The following is an 18,327-nucleotide window of genomic DNA, read 5'->3' as shown; positions in this document are numbered from 1 at the left end:
TTCCCTCCTTTCCAATACTTTATTCTACGCTCTTTCCTTCTTTCTAATCCTCTAATACTCCCTCACAACCCTCTTTCCTACACCCACAATATCCTTCACCTACAATATCCTAAGGCATCCTACCACATCCTACAGTTTTCTAATATCCTACAATCCTATTCCATTCCTTCATCCAACGCCCTTTTATTAACCCCTTTTTTATCTCTCTCCTCAACATTCTCTCTCTCAACATTCTTCAGCATCCTCCGGTATCCTAAGAGAAGGAGAAGGAGAAGGAGGAGAAGGAGAAGGAGGAAGGAGGAGGAGGAGGAGGCAGAACAGATGAAAAGGAAGAGATTAAAAGTCGTCCCTAGAAAGCTTTGGACGGAAAATTAAGAAAGAGAAAAGCCGGGGTATTGAAATCTTAATCTAAACATCCGTAGAGTTCATCCAAAAAATTTCATCGGCTTAGGTTCGCAATCTTTTTCGTTCTTTCTTCTCTCCCTTGTTTCCTTCGCCCTTACATGTGCCTTTGGTCTCAGCAGGGAAGAGATGGAAAAATATAATCCCTTGGCATTGTCTATTCCTTTCCTCTTCACTTTTTATTTTTTTCCCTATTTTCCCTTCTCGTTTTCTTTCCTCCCCTTTCCCTTTCCCTCTCTCTGTCCCTCCCTTCTTCCCTCCCTTTCTCTCCCTCCCTTCCTCCCACCCTCCCTATTTCTGTTCCTCCCTTCTTCCCTTCCTTTCTTTCTCTCGCTCCCTCCCTTTCTCCCGCCCTCCCACCCTCCCTATTTCTGTTCCTCCCTTCTTTCCTACCTTTCTGTCCCTCCTTTCCTCCCTTTCTCCCGCCCTCCCTTCTTCCTTCCCTTCCTCCCGTCCTCCCACCCTCCGTATTTCTGTTCCTCCCTTCTTCCCTCCCTTTCTGTCCCTCCCTTCCTCCTTTTCTCCCGCCCTCCCTCCCTCCCTCCCTATCTCTACCCCTCCCTTCTTCTTTCCCTCCCTCCCTCCTGTCAGTCCTTTCGATGGTATAAAATCTATGTCCTTGGCGTTATGTATCGCTTACCTTTCCCCTTCTTTTTTTCCTTCCCTCCCTATCTTTTTCCTTCCTTTCTTCTTCTCTTTCCTTCGATTCCTCCATTATCGTGTCCTTGGCGGTATCCTTGACGTATCAAAACATTTTATACTTCATTTTATACTTCATTTACCTTTTTTGTATTTTTTTGTCAGATTTTCCCTCTTCCAGCGACACTAAATATATCCCTTGAATCTGGCGGCACGCAACAAACTCCTACAGCTTTCTCGAACGTATCAAAACTTCTTACACTTCATTTCAATACTCGCCTTGTTTGTTTAGTCCTTTTTTCCCTTCTTTGATGACCGCTGATCTGTTCCTAGAAGGTGGCGACACACAACAACAAACTCCTACGTCTTTCTGGAGGGCATCAAAACTCCTTATGCTTCATCTCAATATCCCGGAATACCTCGTTTGTTTTGTCAGGATATCCTTCTCCAGTGACCGGCAATGTATTCCTAAAACCTGGCGACTCACAACAAACTCCTACGTCTTTCTGGAGGGCATCAAAACTCCTTATGCTTCATCTCAATATCCCGGGATACCTCGTTTGTTTTGTCAGTATATCCTTCTCCAGTGACCGGCAATGTATTCCTATAGAATCTAGCGACACACAACACCCATAACGCCTTTTCTTTACTCTTGCCAAAGATATCAAAGCCTTTCACACTTCATTTCAATATCCCGGGAGCAGCATTTTTTTCCACTTTCCTGTTTTGTCAGCTTTCCCTCCTTTGATGATAACTTACATATCCCTGGAAGCTGCCGACACACAACACCAATACCTTCATCACCCTGCTGCTACAATGTTTCTTCGTAATATCAAAACTTTTTACCCAGCAATTTTAGTTTGTCGTTTTTTGTGAGTTTTTCCTTCTCTGATGACCGCTTATATATCCCTGGAAGCTGCCTACACACAACGCCTTCTAAATCCTACCGCTACAATGTTTCTTCGTGATATCAAAACTTTTTACCCTTCATTTTTAGTTTGTCGATTTTTGTGAGTTTTTCCTTCTCTGATGACCGCTTATATATCCCTGGAAGCTGCCTACACACAACACCTTATAAATCCTACTGCTACAATGTTTCTTCGTGATATCAAAACTTTTTACCTTTCATTTTCATTTCCACGGAGTATCATCTTGTTGGTTTCTTGCTTTCCTTTAGTTTGCCTTCCTTTGATGACCTCTTAACTATTCCCAGAAGCCGGCAACACACACTTCCCCTCCTGCTTCAATCCTTCTTCGGGGTATCAAAACTATTCATACTTTCATTTCGATTTCCAAGGAGTACCATCTTGTTGGTTTCTTGCTTTTCTTTAGTTTGCCCTCCTTTGATGACCTCTTAACTATTCCAAGAAGCCGGCAACACACACTTCCCCTCCTGCTTCAATCCTTCTTCGGGGTATCAAAACTATTCATACTTTCATTTCGATTTCCAAGGAGTACCATCTTGTTGGTTTCTTGCTTTTCTTTAGTTTGCCCTCCTTTGATGACCTCTTAACTACTCCTAGAAGCCGGCAACACACACTTCCCCTCCTGCTACACAACACAGCAACATTGTCGTACACCATACAACACTTCCCCGCAATATCAACGAAGCGGCAACATGTTCGTTTCTTGTTTTGTTGTTGTTCCCTCTTCTGGTGGCCGCTGGGAACTCACAATACCTTTCCTTCAGCCTTTCAACACCACAAACTCACACACAATACATCATACAACACCCTCTAAGTACTCTCTACATTTGTTTTTCTCTACATTTGTTTTTCGTTAGTTCTACCTCTTCTAGTAACACCTAATTTATCCCTAGGAACAGACGATGTACATTACCTTTCTCGACAGCCTTTCAACACCACAAAACCACACACAAAACATTATACAACACCCTCTAAGTACTCTCTACATTTGTTTTTCGTTAGTTCTACCTCTTCTAGTAACACCTAATTTATCCCCAGCAACTTACGACATACATTACCTTTCACTAAAACCTTACACCACAAAATCACACATACAACAACCTCTAAGTCTCTCTACATATGTTTTTTATTAGCTTTACCTCTTTCCCTAACACGTAATTTCCCCATAGAAGCTCCCAACACACAATATTTATACTACGAATTTTCAACCGCGCACACACCATTCACCTAACACCATATTAATAGCATCTACCTTTAATTGACGTCACTTCTACCTTTCCTAATGACCGCTTATCCATCCTTAGCAGCGGCCGCATAAAATATCCTTCGCCCTGCTTTTCCAACGCCTATTTAGTGTTTGGTGTCATCATCTCACTTCCTATAAATCGCACTCAATAGGGGCATCTGAGTATCCTTTATCCTCTACTCTAAGCAACTATTTTTACCGCCATAGAGGAAGCTGCGTCGTAGCGTCCAATTAGCCTGTTTTCTGATGTTCTTAGGTTCTCTCTCTCTTTCTCTTCTCTCCTTCCTATGGTGTCCTTTCTATGGCTCAATGGACTAGCGGCTCTTAACGACAATGTGTAAAATAATCTATGTAACTCCAATCAATCAATCAATCCTTAACTCTCTCTTTCTAGGTCTAAATGTGTTCTCTCTAACAGCTTCCCACTTTCTCTCTCATCATCCCTCCCATTCTCACTTCTCATCTCCCGTTTTCTTTGTCTCCTTCTCCTCCTCCTCCTCCTCCTCCTCCTCCTCTTCGCCTTATCTCCTTACCCTTAGCGACATATCAAACTATACCTCTCTTGCTTCCTCCTCCTCCTCCTCTGCCTTCCTATCTTCCTCCTCCTCCTCCTCCTCCTTGTTCCTCCTTTTCATTTTCAAGCTTTCTTCGAGTTAATCATTTGTTACCCCCTTTCCCACCCTTCCACCTCTTCCCCAACTCTCCCACTCATCTCCCACCCTTTCCCGCCTTCCCAGCTCATCTCCCATTGTTTCGAAGCCTCTCATCTCTTATCCCATCCTCCTAGCTCATCTCCCACCCTTCCCCGCCTTCCCTGTTCATCTCCCATCGTCTGCAAGCCTCCCATCTCTTCCCCCATCCTCCCAGCTCATCTCCCATCGCTTCTAAGCCTCCAATCTCATCTCCCATCCTTCACCATCCTCCAAGCTTATCTCCCACCCTCCCTGCCCTTTCCCCAGCCTCCCACGTCTAACGCAGTCTTTCCCTCCCCCACAGCCGTCGTTCCTGGAGCCCGATTGGTACATTTTGACCATCAACGGGGCCTCGGTCAAGGATGCTGGACTGTATTCTGTGGCGGCTGTCAATGTGGCTGGCAGTGTGCATTCCTCGGTAAGTGTGTGGAGGATGGGAGGGGGAGGGATTAGTGGAAGGGGTGTAGGTGTGTGTGGAGGGGAAGGAGTGGGGGGTTGTGGAGGTGTTAATGAGTGGATGAAGAGGATAGTGAATGGACAGGTGTTAATGAAGGTGTGTCAAGGTGAGAGAACGGTGTGTGTGTGTGTGCGTGTGTGTGTGTGTGTGTGTGATGAAGGGAAGAGAAATGGTGTTTATTTGTGTGTTTAGATTTCTGTTTGTTGTTATTTGTTTTATTTCCCTTATTATTATTATTATTATTATTATTATTATTATTATTATTATTATTATTATTATTGTTGTTGTTGTTGCTATTATCATCATCATCATTATTATCATTTCTACCGCCAATATTTTCTTTCTTTTCTTCTTTCTTTTTTCTTCTCATTTTCCCCATTATCATCACCATCACTATCATTCTTATCTATTTCCATTACCTTATCATCCTCTTTCTTTCTACCGCTAATAACCCTTTTCTTTTTCCTCCTTCCATCACCATTACCATCACTATTACTGTTTACCATTTATTACCATTAACATCATCCTCCCTTTCGAGACACGCACCCTTAACCCATTAATTAAGGGTGTCGTGCATATTAAGGGGCAGAGCAAAGGACGACCAGGTGAAGAGAGAGACGACCCATTAACAAGCAATTAAGTCGTTCATTCACCTCCTCGTCACAAATCAGTTCCTTCCATTATTAAATCCACGACCTCTTTTCCCATTAGCTCATCCCATTAACCCATTTTCTGGCATGTTTTTGTATCTCTCATTGTCAAAGTAGTTACATATCCGGTGGCTGAGTGATTAGCGTGCTTTTTTTTATCTCCCTCTTCCTCTTTCCTCGTACTAATGTTTTCATCATCTTTCTCCTCTTTCGCTCTTTCTCTCCCTTATCGTTTTTCTTTCCTCAAACTTCTTTCTTTCTGTTTCTCTTTTTCTTTTCATCTGCTGTCACCTATTCCTCTCTACCATTCCCCACCCTAATCACCTTACTCGCTACCAATCCCTACCTTAATCACCTTACTCGCTACCAATCCCTACCCTAATCACCTTACTCGCTACCAATCCCTACCCTAATCACCTTACTCGCTACCAATCCCTACCCTAATCACCTTACTCGCTACCAATCCCTACCCTAATCACCTTACTCGCTACCAATCCCTACCTTAATCACCTTACTCGCTACTAATCCCTACCCTAATCACCTTACTCGCTACCATTCCCCTATCTTAATCACCTTACTCGCTACCAATCCCTACCTTAATGACCTTACTCGCTACCATTCCCCTACCCTAATCACCTTACTCGCTACAATTTCCCACCCTAATCAACCTCACCATTCTCCCCCCCCAGTGCATGGTTCACATTGAGGACGACGACATCGGCTTCTACTGGACCGGGCCGGGCATGGGCAGGAAAGTGGGTATCAACAGCCGCCGTGGGACCCTGGAAGACCACTACGATATCGGGGACGAGCTGGGCCGCGGCACACAGGGCGTCTCCTACCACTGCGTCGAGCACCATACGGGTGGGTGGTGGGGGTGGAGGGGGAAGGTGGGGGGTGGTGGGGAGGTGTGGAAAATGTGTAAGGAGGTGTAGACAGGTATGCAGACAGGTGTGAAATCGTATGGGAAGGTATGCAAAAGGTATGCTATGATAGGGGAGTGTAGAACTTTAGCCGTCCCTCCTATGGTGCTTGAGGGGGTGGTGGTGGTGTGTGTGTGTGTGTGTGTGTGTGTGTGTGTGTGTGTGTGTGTGTACCTATCCCCCCCCCCTCTCACCCACTCCCCCCCCCCCCGCCCCCCACACACACATATCTATCTTAATTTCTTCTACTTAACCTCTGACACACTTTTTTCCTTATTCTCTCCAGAGGTTATAAATCCCACTCTCTCTGTCTCTATCTCACTCTCTTACGCAAACACCCTCTCTCTCTCTCTCTCTCTCTCTCTCTCTCTCTCTCTCTCTCTCTCTCTCTCTCTCTCTCTCTCTCTCAGTCTTAACTTCGTGGCAAGGTTAACTTTTTTTTCTTGTATAACGTTTTACCCTCTCTCTCTCTCTCTCTCTCTCTCTCTCTCTCTCTCTCTCTCTCTCTCTCTCTCTCTCTCTCTCTCTCTCTCTCTCTCTCTCACCATTCTCCCACACTCTACCCCACCACACCGTCCTCTCTCTCAACCTTCTCTCATCCTCCCTCCCTCTCTCCCTCTCTCCTCCAGGGCGTAACTTCGTGGCCAAGAGCATGTGGGGCAAGGACAACTTCAAGCAATGGATGAGGAACGAGTTTGATATGATGAATCACATTAACACGTGCAAGAATATCGTCAGGCTTTACGACGCCTATGAGTCCGTCAACAACATGGTTCTGGTGACCGAGCTGTATCCTTTGGTGATGGGTGATGGGTGACGGGTGATGGGTGATGGGTGATGGGATGGGTGGGTTGGTGAGAGAGAGGGATGGGGAAGAGAGGGACTAAGGGAGGTATGTAAAGTAGGAAGGAAGGTTGGGTGAGGGAAGGGAAGGGAAGGGAAGGGAAGGGAAAGGAAGGGAAGGGAAGGGAAAGGAAGGGAAGGGAAAGGAAGGGAAGGGAAGGGAAGGGAAGGGAAGGGAAGGGAAGGGAAGGGAAGGGAAGGGAAAGGAAAGGAAGGGAAGGGAAGGGAGGAGACGAGAAGTGAGGGAAGGGTGAGAATGGTGAAAGAAAGGGAAGGGAAGAAAGAGACTAAGGGAGGAATTTAAGGTAGGAAAGAAGGTTGGGTGAAGAAAGGGAAGGAAAGGAAGGAGATGGGAAGTGAGGGAAGGTGAGAATGATGAGCGATTGAAGGGAAGGGAAGGGAGGGTGACTGGTGCAAAAGGGTAGGAAGGGAAGGGAATGGAAGGGAAAGGAAGGGAAAGGAAGGGAAGGGAAAGGAAGGGAAGGGAAGGGAAGGGAAGGGAAGGGAAGGGAAGAGAAGGGAAGGGAAAGGAAGGGAAAGGAAGGGAAGGGAAGGGAAGGGAAGGGAAGGGAAGGAAGGAGACGGGAAGTATGATGTAAGAATGATGAGCGATTGAAGGGAAGTGAAGGGAAGGTGACTGGTGCAAAAGGCTAGGAAGGGAAGGGAAGGGAAGGGAAGGAGTCTGGTGATGAATGGAAAGAAGGAAAGGGAAGGGAAGGAAGGGAGAACAGGAGGAAAGCGAGGTGAAAAAAAAGGATGGATTTCTGTGTATCTTTCTGCTCATGTCCACACACACACACACACACACACACACACACACACACAAACTACCCCCCCCCCCACACACACACACAAACCCCCCCCATCACCCCATAAACACAACCCTTCTCACCCCCTACACACAAACACGAACTTCCCTCCTCTCCCTTCACCCCACGGACACACCTTCCCGCCCCTCGTTTTCCTTAACCCGCGACGCTCAGGTGTGGCGGCGGGGACCTTCTGGGCACCCTTACGCAGCGAACCTACATCACGGAGTACGAGGTGTGTTGGTATGTGAGGCAGCTGCTCCTGGCGGCCGACCACATGCATGACCGCTGTATGGCGCACCTGGGCATCAACGTGAGTACGGAGATGAGTTGATTAGAAAGGATACAGGTGTTGATGATTTGAAAACGAGGTAATTAATGGGGGTGATGAAGGTAATGAGGTGGATATGTGTAAGTTTGAGGTGGTTCAAATGATAATGAATGGAGAGTTAATTAAAGGTGATACAGGTGGTTAATTAGAGAGGGAAAGGTACTAATTAGGTGGACAGGTGTGATAATGACTTCCGTATGGCTCACCTGGGTTTTGATGTGAGTATGGCAGGTAATAGCGAGGGGGAGATGTGGTAATTAGAAGGTATACAGATAATTAAGAGGTAGTTAGGTGTTGATTTGGGAGATACAGGTGACAATGATGGGAAAACAAGGTAATTTGAGGGGAAAATGGGTTAATGAAAGGTGATGCAGGAAGGAAAATTAAATAACTAGAAAAGAGATAGGGAGAGACAGAGAGAAATAGATAGATAGACAGCCACACAGACAAACAGACACACAGACACATTCTCCGTAGTCAAGAGGATAAATGTTCTGAAATAGGGGAAATAGGTTAATGAAAAGTGAGGAAATGGTTAACTTTGAGGGGATACAGGTGTTTATAGAGAGTAGTGGGCTTTTTTTTTTTCCCTGCACTCTTTTTGTGGCCCGTGAGCCGTCTCCTTTGCTGTAAAAAAATAAAAAAATAAAAAGATGTAGAAGATAGTGAAGGGAAAGTCAATGGGAAGAGACACTAATGAGGGTAATATAGAGGTTAGTCAGGTGCAAAAAAGGTGTGAGCAGGTGTCAACAGGTATGCAGACAGGTGTGAAAATGTATAGAAAGGTGCAAAGGGTATGAAATAAAAGGTATAAGAGTGTGGGGATGTCTAGGAACAGGTGTTAAGACTATATTTGTGTCCAGGTGTAGCAAAGGTGTGAGCAGGTGAAAACAGGTATGCAGACAGGTGTGAAAGTGAAAAGAAAGGTATAAGAAGGTTGGTAATGACAGGTGTGGAAGTTTAAACAGGTGTGGGTGAAGATGTTAGACTATATATGTGTCCAGGTGTAACAAAGGTGTGAACAGGTGTGAACAGGTGTGCAGACAGGTGTAGGTGAAAAGGAAGGTATAAGAAAGTTGGTAATCACAGGTGTGGAAGTTTAAACAGGTGTGGGTAAAGGTGTTAGACTATATATGTGTCCAGGTGTAACAAAGGTGTGACCAGGTGTAAATAGGTATGCAGACAGGTGTAGGTGAAAAGGAAGGTATAAGAAAGTTGGTAATCACAGGTGTGGAAGTTTAAACAGGTGTGGGTGAAGATGTTAGACTATATTTGTGTCCAGGTGTAACAAAGGTGTGACCAGGTGTAAATAGGTATGCAGACAGGTGTGAAAGTGAAAAGAAAGGTATAAGAAGATTGGTAATGACAGGTGTGGAAGTTTAAACAGGTGTGGGTGAAGATGTTAGACTATATTAATTTTGTGTCCAGGTGTAACAAAGGTGTGAACAGGTATGCAGACAGGTGTGAAGATGAACAGAAAGGTGTAAAAGGTATGTAATGAATGGTGGAAAGGTTTAGTCACGTGTAGGTAAAGATGTGTAGCCTCGGTTCGCATCCAGGTGTAAACATTTCTAATTAGGCAACGGTCAAGAGACTGGACAGGTAAGCAGGAAGTCATTAAATCTCTTCATCAGGATTTATTTTGCATTCCTTTCGTTGAGTGATAATGCTAATCTCTCCCTCTCTCCCTCTCTCTCTCTCTCTCTCTCTCTCTCTCTCTCTCTCTCTCTCTCTCAGGTGGGTGACATACTGCTGGTTCGACCCAACGGCATGGAAATCAAGCTGGGTGACCTCTCTCTCGCTCGTAACATCAGGATTCAAAATGTATATCCTCTTGACTACGGTGGGTCTCTCTGTCTGTCTGTCTGTCTGTCTGTCTGTGTCTGTTTTTCCACCTACCAATCTATCTATCTATCTATCTATCTACCTACCTGTCTACAGCTCGTTATCTCTGCCCATATGTCTTAACTTTCTTTCTTTCTATCTATTTTCCTATCAATCTATCTTTTTTTTTTGCATCTTCTGTATCTATCTATCCATCTATCTGTCTATCTCCATCTCTTACTCTCCTTGTTTATCTATCTATTTAACTTCTAACTTCATCTATGTCTATTTACCTACATATCAATCTACCATTTTTGCAGTTTCTTTCTCTCTTTCTATCTCTCTATCAATCTCTATATCTCTGTCTTTCTCACTATCTATCTAACTAACTCTCTTCCTCTATCTATCTATACATTTCTTCCCCTATCCATCTATCTCTCTATCTATTATCTATTAAACTCTCTCCCTCCTATTTATCTATTCAACTCTATCTATTCAAATCTTTCAGCCACCTCTTTTGATTCTTTTTTTTTAGGAGCAGCGAGTAGCGGGCTTTTTTATTATTGTTTCCTTTTCTTGTGCCCTTGAGCTGTCTCCTTTGTTGTAAAAAAAGGAAAAAAATCACTATCTCTATACCTATCTCCTTTCACGGCTCGAATCTGAAAAGCCTTCTACATAAGTCCATATAACCGCCGTCAGAGGGCCTGCACATCGCCTCGGCAGCCTCCTCAGTGTTTAACGAGAGTCCCCACAAACACACGCGCGGCGCCACCCTCGGCCACCCCCTCGAAGTGACAACAAAAGGCCTCGGTTATTTAAGTCAGTGCTACCCTTCCCCGGGCTTGGCTCTAATACCCGGTAAATTGGAGCCTTGTGTTGGTGGAGGGGAAGGATACCGGGAAGTGTGTCAGAGTCAATACCCTAAGTCAAGGAGTACACGGTCGTCCCACGCGGAGAATGATGAAGTTAAGAGGTTTTTTATTATTATTATCAAAAGAGACGAACCAGGTAACTTTTTTTTTTTGCAGTTTTCGTTTTTATTTTGTTTGTTTTATTCCGCATTATCTGTATACATATTATTATTATTATTATTATTATTATTATTATTATTATTATTATTATTATTATTATTATTATTATTATTATTAACAGTAATTAACAGGTATATGTTGAGACTAGAGAGAGGGATTGAGAGGAGAGTATCAAGACACCTTACCACCCGAAATTGACCTCTCCTGACCTCTCTTCTGACCTCTCACTCCATTTTCTTTTGTCCGGAGCAGCGTCTAGAGTGTTTTTGTTGTTGTTGTTGTTGTTTTGTTATGATGTTTTGCCTTTATGCTTCCCCTATGCTGAAAAAAAATAATAAAAAGAAAATATTAGCTACACTGACCTAGCCTGAGAGTTGTATGTATGACCGAGAGCGGCGCTGCTGTTGTACAAGGAATAAGGTCAATGGATCTAATTACGACACAATACGAATACAATACATATTTGATACATGTAAGATGCCTGTGTCTCATTATATAAGTTTAATTAGCTTTATACGACATTCTCACTGATTACCCTTCCTCTTAATCTCACTAATTGATATGATTAAGCTTTGTCCTCCTCCTCGTCCTCCTCCTCCTCCTCATCATCATCCTTCTTCTTCTCCCCCTCCTTCTCTTTCTCCTTCTCCTGCTCCTTACCCTTATCTTTATCCTCGGTTTCCTCCTCATCTACCTCCTTCTCTTACTCATCCTCATCCTCTCCCTCCTCGTCCTTCTCCTCCTCCTCATCATCATCATAATTTTTCTCCTCCTCTCCTTCCTCCTCTTTCTCCTCCTCCTCCTTCTTATCCTTATCCTTATCCTCGGTTTCCTCCTCGTCCACCTCCTTCTCTTACTCATCCTCATCCTCTCCCTCCTCGTCCTCCTCCTCCTCCTCCAAATCATAAACTGTTCTCGGTAAGTCCCATGATCACCTTCCCGCCCAAGCAGACTCATTGCAATAATCATTCGAGTAACACAACAACCTCGCCTTTATCCCTCAAGCCCGCAGACCCGCTAATGAGTCCCGCCCACAGGTATGCCAGAGTTTGTCGCACCTGAAGTCGCGAACGGGGAGGGGGTGACTTACGCGACGGACATGTGGGCCATCGGTGTGGTTACCTACATTCTGCTGTCTGGCATCTCTCCATTCAGGTAAGTAATTGGACAGGTGTGTGTGTAAGAAGACAGGTGTGTGTCAGAGTGAATAGGTATGTTTCTAAGGGGATAAAGAGGAGGAGAAGGGAGGAGAGAGGTGTGGAAGAGAGAGGCGAGGGAATGTAGGAGGGGAGGGAGAGGAGGAGGAGAGGGAAAGGAGGAGGGGAGGAAAAGGAGGGGAAAGGAAGGGGTGTGGGGAGAGAGAGAGAGAGAGAGAGAGAGAGAGAGAGAGAGAGAGAGAGAGAGAGAGAGAGAGAGAGAGAGAGAGAGAGAGAGAGAGAGAGAGAGAGAGAGAGGTGTGTGTGTGTGTGTGTGTGTGTGTGTGTGTGTGTGTGTGTGTGTGTGTGTGTGTGTGTCATAACGATAAAAAAACGAAAAAAAATAAAATAAAATAAAACGAAACTAAAAAACATGGATCAATTTCTAACGCACATTACCATCTCTCTCTCTCTCTCTCTCTCTCTCTCTCTCTCTCTCTCGCCCACCAGAGGAGAGAACGACCGCGAGACGCTGACGAAGGTGAAGAAGGGTGAGGTCAACTTCGACAGGGACGCTTTCGCCCATATTTCAGGAGAGGCGAAGGACTTTATTCTCAAGCTCCTGGACTATAAGGTGAGTAGAAATAGTAGTAGTAGTAGTAGTAGTAGTAGTAGTAGTAGCAGCAGCAGTGGGGGAGCTGATGGTAGTAGTGAAATCTGATTAGCAATTTCCGTAGACTTTCACAAAATTCTTATACCGTTAAAGTTAGTAGGAACAGGAGGAGGAAGAGAAAGAAGAAGAGGAGGAGGAGGGAAGTAGTAATGGTAGAAGTTGTTGCCCTCGAACTGACTCCTCTGCTGTAAAAAAAAAAAATCACTCCTCTATCTTCTCCTCCTCCTCGTCCACCGCCTCACACACTTTCCCTCGCAGGTGGACACACGTATGGAGGCCAAGACTGCGCTGCGTCACCCCTGGATGTCGCTTGCCTCGTCCATGCCCCGCGACCCTTACCGTATCACCACCGACAGGCTCAGGTCCTACTACTCCCGATTCAGGTGTGTACAGATGTGGAAGGGGACAGGTATGGGAGGGATAGGTAAGGTAGGGTACGGAGGGAATGGGTAAGAGAGAGAGAGAGAGAGAGAGAGAGAGAGAGAGAGAGAGAGAGAGAGAGAGAGAGAGAGAGAGAGAGAGAGAGAGAGAGAGAGAGAGAGAGAGAGAGAGAGAGAGAGAGAGAGAGAGAGAGAGAGAGAGAGAGAGAGAGAGAGAGAGTTAAAGAATAAATGCAAAGGGAGGAAATGAGTAAGAAAATGAATGGGTAAGAGAAAAAGGGAGAATGAAGAAAGGTAGAGAGAGGGAATGAGGAAGAGGAGTGGGTCTCAGGGTGAATGAAGGTGAGTAAAGGGAGGAGATGGGTAAAAGGGGGTAGGAAAGGTAAGTATGCCCCCCTACGCCCCCTCCCATGTTCCCATTCACCCCAAATAAGACGCGACCAACCAGCAAAACATGTGGTATTGAAACGTCAACAACACACGCACGAACACACACAAGCTGCCGAGACATGGGTGAACTGATGATAACATTGACTACCGGCACGCTATTGGCAACACTGTGAGAGTTTAGGGTTTGGCAGCAGGGACACACACACACACACACACACACACACACACACACACACACACACACACACACACACACAGAGCTGGCCCGTCAAATGTCTCGTGTTAAAACTAAATGCTTCGCCACCATTGACAACATTACCTAACTGTTCCCGCCTTGCTGAGACATATTGCTCGAGTCCCTTCCAACACATACTTGAAGACCTCCCCCCCCCCGTAACCGCACCACAGGCTATATATACACGCAGATAGATAGATAGATAGGTAGATGCAGACACTTACATAAACGTTGGTGGGTGAGTGAACGGACAATCAGACATAATTACACACACACACACACACACACACACACACACACACACACACATACACACACACACACACACTCCCGGAGCAGAATAACACCCACCACCTCCAAGACTCACCCACCCCATCACCCACACTCATAGACACATCACCCATCACCCACTTATCCCCTCCCCAAAAAAACAAATACCCCATTCCACCCATTCCTCCTCTTGCAACCCCCACACACAACCCCCTTCCCCCAACTGTCACCCAACCGAAAAATAAAAATAACCCACATCACCCGTCCTATTCAGACATACGAACACCCCCCTATTCCTACACCCATCACCCACTTACACCCACCACTCAAAATACAACACCCCACATTACCCAATCCATTCCAGTATCCCCACTCATCCACCATCACCCATAACCCACTTACCCCAAAAATTAAACTACCCCAAAGGACACCTATCACCCACTTAGGACACTCCCATCACCACCATCACCCAAAAAAAAAAGCACCCATTCCATTCTAACAATCTGACTCCTCCTCCTCCTCCTACAGGGAATGGTACGCCAACGCCTCCTGCAAGCGATGGTTCAGGCGACGCACTCTCTCCTCCTGCTTCAGTCACCCCAGCAAGATGGTGTACCCGCCCGGCGAGCTCTACACACCGCCAGAGTCCCCGGAGAGAGAGATCATCCCCGCCAAGCCAGCAGAAGATTACCACATCCCCGAACGAGACCTCAGCTACACTCTCGACGTCTTCAAGAACGAGAGCAAGTGAGTGATGAGGGAAGGGAAGGAGAGGAGGAGGAGAAAGTGAGTGATGAGGCCTTTTTTACATCAAGGAGAGTGAGTTAGTGACCGGGAATGAGTGGGTGATGGATAAGGGGGTGAAGGAGTAAGTGATGGGTTATGGATGTCTTCAGGAATGAGAGTGAGTGATGGGATGGGTGTGGGTGTGATGGGGGATGTATGGGTGAGAGGGTAGATTAAGTTTGGGTGTGGTTGGGTGAGGGAGGGAATGGGGGAGAGAGGGAAAGAGGGAGAGATAGTAGGTGCTTAGTGAACAAAAGACAGGAAGAGGGGAAAATGATGGCGATGATGATGATGAGGAGGAGGAGGAGGAGGAGGAAGGAGGAGGAGGAGGAGGAGGAGGAGGAAGAGGAGGATTAACAGCAGGACATGGATGAAGAGGAAGAGGAGAGAACATACACATTCTGAAGGAGAAAATAGCAGGATTAGTAATAAATGGAGGAAGAGAGGGACAAAAAAATAAGAGAGGAAGGAAGGGAGAGAAGGAGAGAGGGATAAAGAGAAAGAGAGAGAGATTAAAGCCTTATGTAAGAGAGAGAGAGAGAGAGAGAGAGAGAGAGAGAGAGAGAGAGAGACGAGAGAAAGAATAGAGAAAGAATAGAGAAAGACGAGAGACCACCATCACCATCACCATCACCATCACCGCTATGACACTTAACATTCACTGCTTCTCTCTCACAAAACGACCATTATATCTACAGAGCGCCATTGCCTTTGAACTCCTCTTTCACAAGCAAACACCAGCACACGCAAGGGGCCTTCACGTGACATCCCCTGAGAACGCGTTATACAACTGACCTATATTCAGATAAAGATATGTCATCCTCAATGGACCGGACAGCGACACGTGTGGCCACTCAACTCCAAGCTGAATTTTCCATAGAGTTCAAGTTATAGACTAGAGTGCGTCTGAGGCTGTTTCAGGGATACACGACCATGATGCCGCCGTCACCCCAAGCCGATGATTGCACACACTTCACTCCTACCAGATTTCAGTTTTCTCCATGTCAAATAATAATCAGGAAATCGGTAGAAGTAAACTGTGTGCAGTCGTTGGCTAGGGGCGGTGGCTGCACCAAGGCCTTGTATCCTGGAGGCAGCCTTAGACGCACTCTAGTACATAACTATAGCCAATACGGTCCATTCAGACTTCCTATCGTAAATGAATTAACGAAGGAACTGGTAAACTTGTTCCATTCATTAGACTGTTCGTAAATCAGTTATTACTTAATGTGCTTATGAATATAATCCTACCATACAAATACTTTTCAGCCCCTCGATACAATAACTAATTTTTTTTCTACGTTCTGCCTATGGTGATAGTAGAAAATTAATAAAGAAGTTTGTCTTGACAGAGAAAATTAAGAGAGAGAGAGAGAGAGAGAGAGAGAGAGAGAGAGAGAGAGAGAGAGAGAGAGAGAGAGAGCACTGGGAAAAAGAAAAAAAAAGAAAAAGTTGGATTATAAAATTACTCCTGGGCTTACTCTACCTTTCACAATCTACTCCAATCTCACCACCTCATCTATCAACACCAATACCTTTTAGTACCCTCACATCCTCATACTATTCCAACTCCTACACACCCAATATCACGAGTCCCTTCCCCGTCCTCCCCACAGCTACCAGATGGGTCCCGACACCTATCTTCTGCAGCTGAAGGACGTCGAGTTCCCGTGCCGGCTTAGATCCTACATGAAGGTTGCTGAAGACCGCTCGCCATCCTTCGCTATGAGTCTTCGCGAGAACGACTTCGACTATTCGGTGAGTCAGAGAGTGAGTGCGTGAGGAAGAGTTGGAGAGTTTGGGTGTGGTGGAAATATATGTGGGGTTAGAACGGTTGTATGTGGTTTGAATATGAGGAAATTTGAGTGCGTGTGTGTGTGTGTAAATTAGAAGGTTTTAAAAGGTGAAGTAGAGTGTATTATTAAGGTTAAATATGGCATTACAAGATGGAGAAATGAGTTTGTGTGTGAGTTATTTGGAAAGGGCAAAATAAGAAAGAAGGGAAAAAGTGTGAGTTAGGAGAGTATGTATGGCTAGAATAGGAGAAATAAATGAGTTTGTGAGTTCTTAAGGTTGAGAAATGAGTTTGTGAGTGAGTTGGGAAGGGTGCCAAACGAAGGCCAAAATATGAGTGAATATGAGTTTGTGAGTTCGTAAGAAAGAGAAATGAGTTTGTGAGTTCGTAAGAAAGAGAAATGAGTTTGTGAGTGAGTTGGAAATGGTACGAGAAGCTTATGAAGGCCAAAATATGAGTCAATATGAGTGTGTGAGTTCGTAAGACAGAGAAATGAGTTTGTGAGTGAGTTGGAGAGGGTGAGAGAAGGTTATCAGTCCAAAATATGAGTGGATATGAGTTTGTGAGTTCGTAAGACAGAGAAATAAGTTTGTGAGTGAGTTGGAAGGCCAAAATATGAGTCAATATGAGTTTGTGAGTTCGTAAGACAGAGAAATAAGTTTGTGAGTGAGTTGGAAGGCCAAAATATGAGTCAATATGAGTTTGTGAGTTCGTAAGACAGAGAAATGAGTTTGTGAGTGAATTGGGAAGGGTGCCAAAGATTATGAAGGCCAAAATATGAGTGGATATGAGTTTGTGAATTCGTAAAAAAGAGAAATGAGTTTGTGAGTGAGTTGGAAGGCCAAAATATGAGTCAATATAAGTTTGTGAGTTCGTAAGACAGAGAAATGAGTTTGTGAGTGAGATGGAAAGGGTACGAGAAGCTTATGAAGGCCAAAATATGAGTGATTATGAGTTTGTGAGTTCGTAAGACAGAGAAATGAGTTTGTGAGTGAGTTGGAAAGGGTACGAGAAGCTTATGAAGGCCAAAATATGAGTGATTATGAGTTTGTGAGTTCGTAAGAAAGAGAAATGAGTTTGTGAGTGAGTTGGAAGGCCAAAATATGAGTCAATATGAGTTTGTGAGTTCGTAAGACAGAGAAATGAGTTTGTGAGTGAATTGGGAAGGGTGCCAAAGCTTATGAAGGCCAAAATATGAGTGGATATGAGTGTGTGAGTTCGTAAGAAAGAGAAATGAGTTTGTGAGTGAGTTGGAAGGCCAAAATATGAGTCAATATGAGTTTGTGAGTTCGTAAGACAGAGAAATGAGTTTGTGAGTGAATTGGGAAGGGTGCCAAAGCTTATGAAGGCCAAAATTATGTGTGAGAATGGTTAATTGTGGGTCGAGAAAGGGGAAAAAATCGAGGTATTGATATGGAAAGATTTTTTGATAGGAGTAGGTAAGAATTGGAAACGAGGGGAAAAAACAAGGGGAAAATATGTCCTAAGCCTTGTATTCCGTTTTCTATGATTCGGTATTTTTTATGGAAGACTGAAAAGATATAATTGGCGATGCTTTCTTCACTTTTCGAAACACGGATTTAGTGAAGAAAAAGATCGTTAGTGTTATAAAGAAAAATTAATAATCATGTTTTCTTTTATTTGCTATTATTTTTATGGGAGACTTAAGCGATATGCCTGGCGAAGAGGTTTTTTTTTCTTTTACTTTTCGGAACATTGAACAACTAAAAAAAAAAGGAAAAATCGGGTTACGCCACTATGAAATTTTTTTTAATCCCGTTTTCTTTTCTTTGCTGTTATTTTTATGGGAGACTTGAGCGATATTACTGGGCAAGAGCTTTTTTTTTTTCCTTCGAAACATTGAATAAAAAAAGAGAAAATTGTGTTAC

The 18,327-nt window shown here is 44.6% G+C and overlaps 1 protein-coding gene across 6 annotated transcripts in view; it reads left to right on the top strand.

Moving 5' to 3' along the window:
• The window catches only part of LOC126986248 (obscurin-like), a 269,280-nt gene that overhangs the window by 220,435 nt on the left and 30,518 nt on the right, over window positions 1-18,327 (top strand). For all 6 annotated transcript variants that reach the window (XM_050842223.1, XM_050842222.1, XM_050842220.1 and 3 more), the window contains 10 exons: window positions 4,210-4,323; window positions 5,702-5,876; window positions 6,565-6,724; window positions 7,762-7,900; window positions 9,656-9,761; window positions 11,811-11,928; window positions 12,420-12,543; window positions 12,841-12,965; window positions 14,386-14,604; window positions 16,260-16,401. In XM_050842223.1, coding sequence (XP_050698180.1) covers window positions 4,210-4,323; window positions 5,702-5,876; window positions 6,565-6,724; window positions 7,762-7,900; window positions 9,656-9,761; window positions 11,811-11,928; window positions 12,420-12,543; window positions 12,841-12,965; window positions 14,386-14,604; window positions 16,260-16,401 — 1,422 coding nt within the window. The remainder of the gene's footprint in view (window positions 1-4,209; window positions 4,324-5,701; window positions 5,877-6,564; window positions 6,725-7,761; window positions 7,901-9,655; window positions 9,762-11,810; window positions 11,929-12,419; window positions 12,544-12,840; window positions 12,966-14,385; window positions 14,605-16,259; window positions 16,402-18,327) is intronic.

Source organism: Eriocheir sinensis, chromosome 61 (genome assembly GCF_024679095.1).
Source record: "Eriocheir sinensis breed Jianghai 21 chromosome 61, ASM2467909v1, whole genome shotgun sequence".
NCBI lineage: Eukaryota > Metazoa > Arthropoda > Malacostraca > Decapoda > Varunidae > Eriocheir > Eriocheir sinensis.
This window is presented reverse-complemented; position numbering and strand designations above follow the sequence as displayed.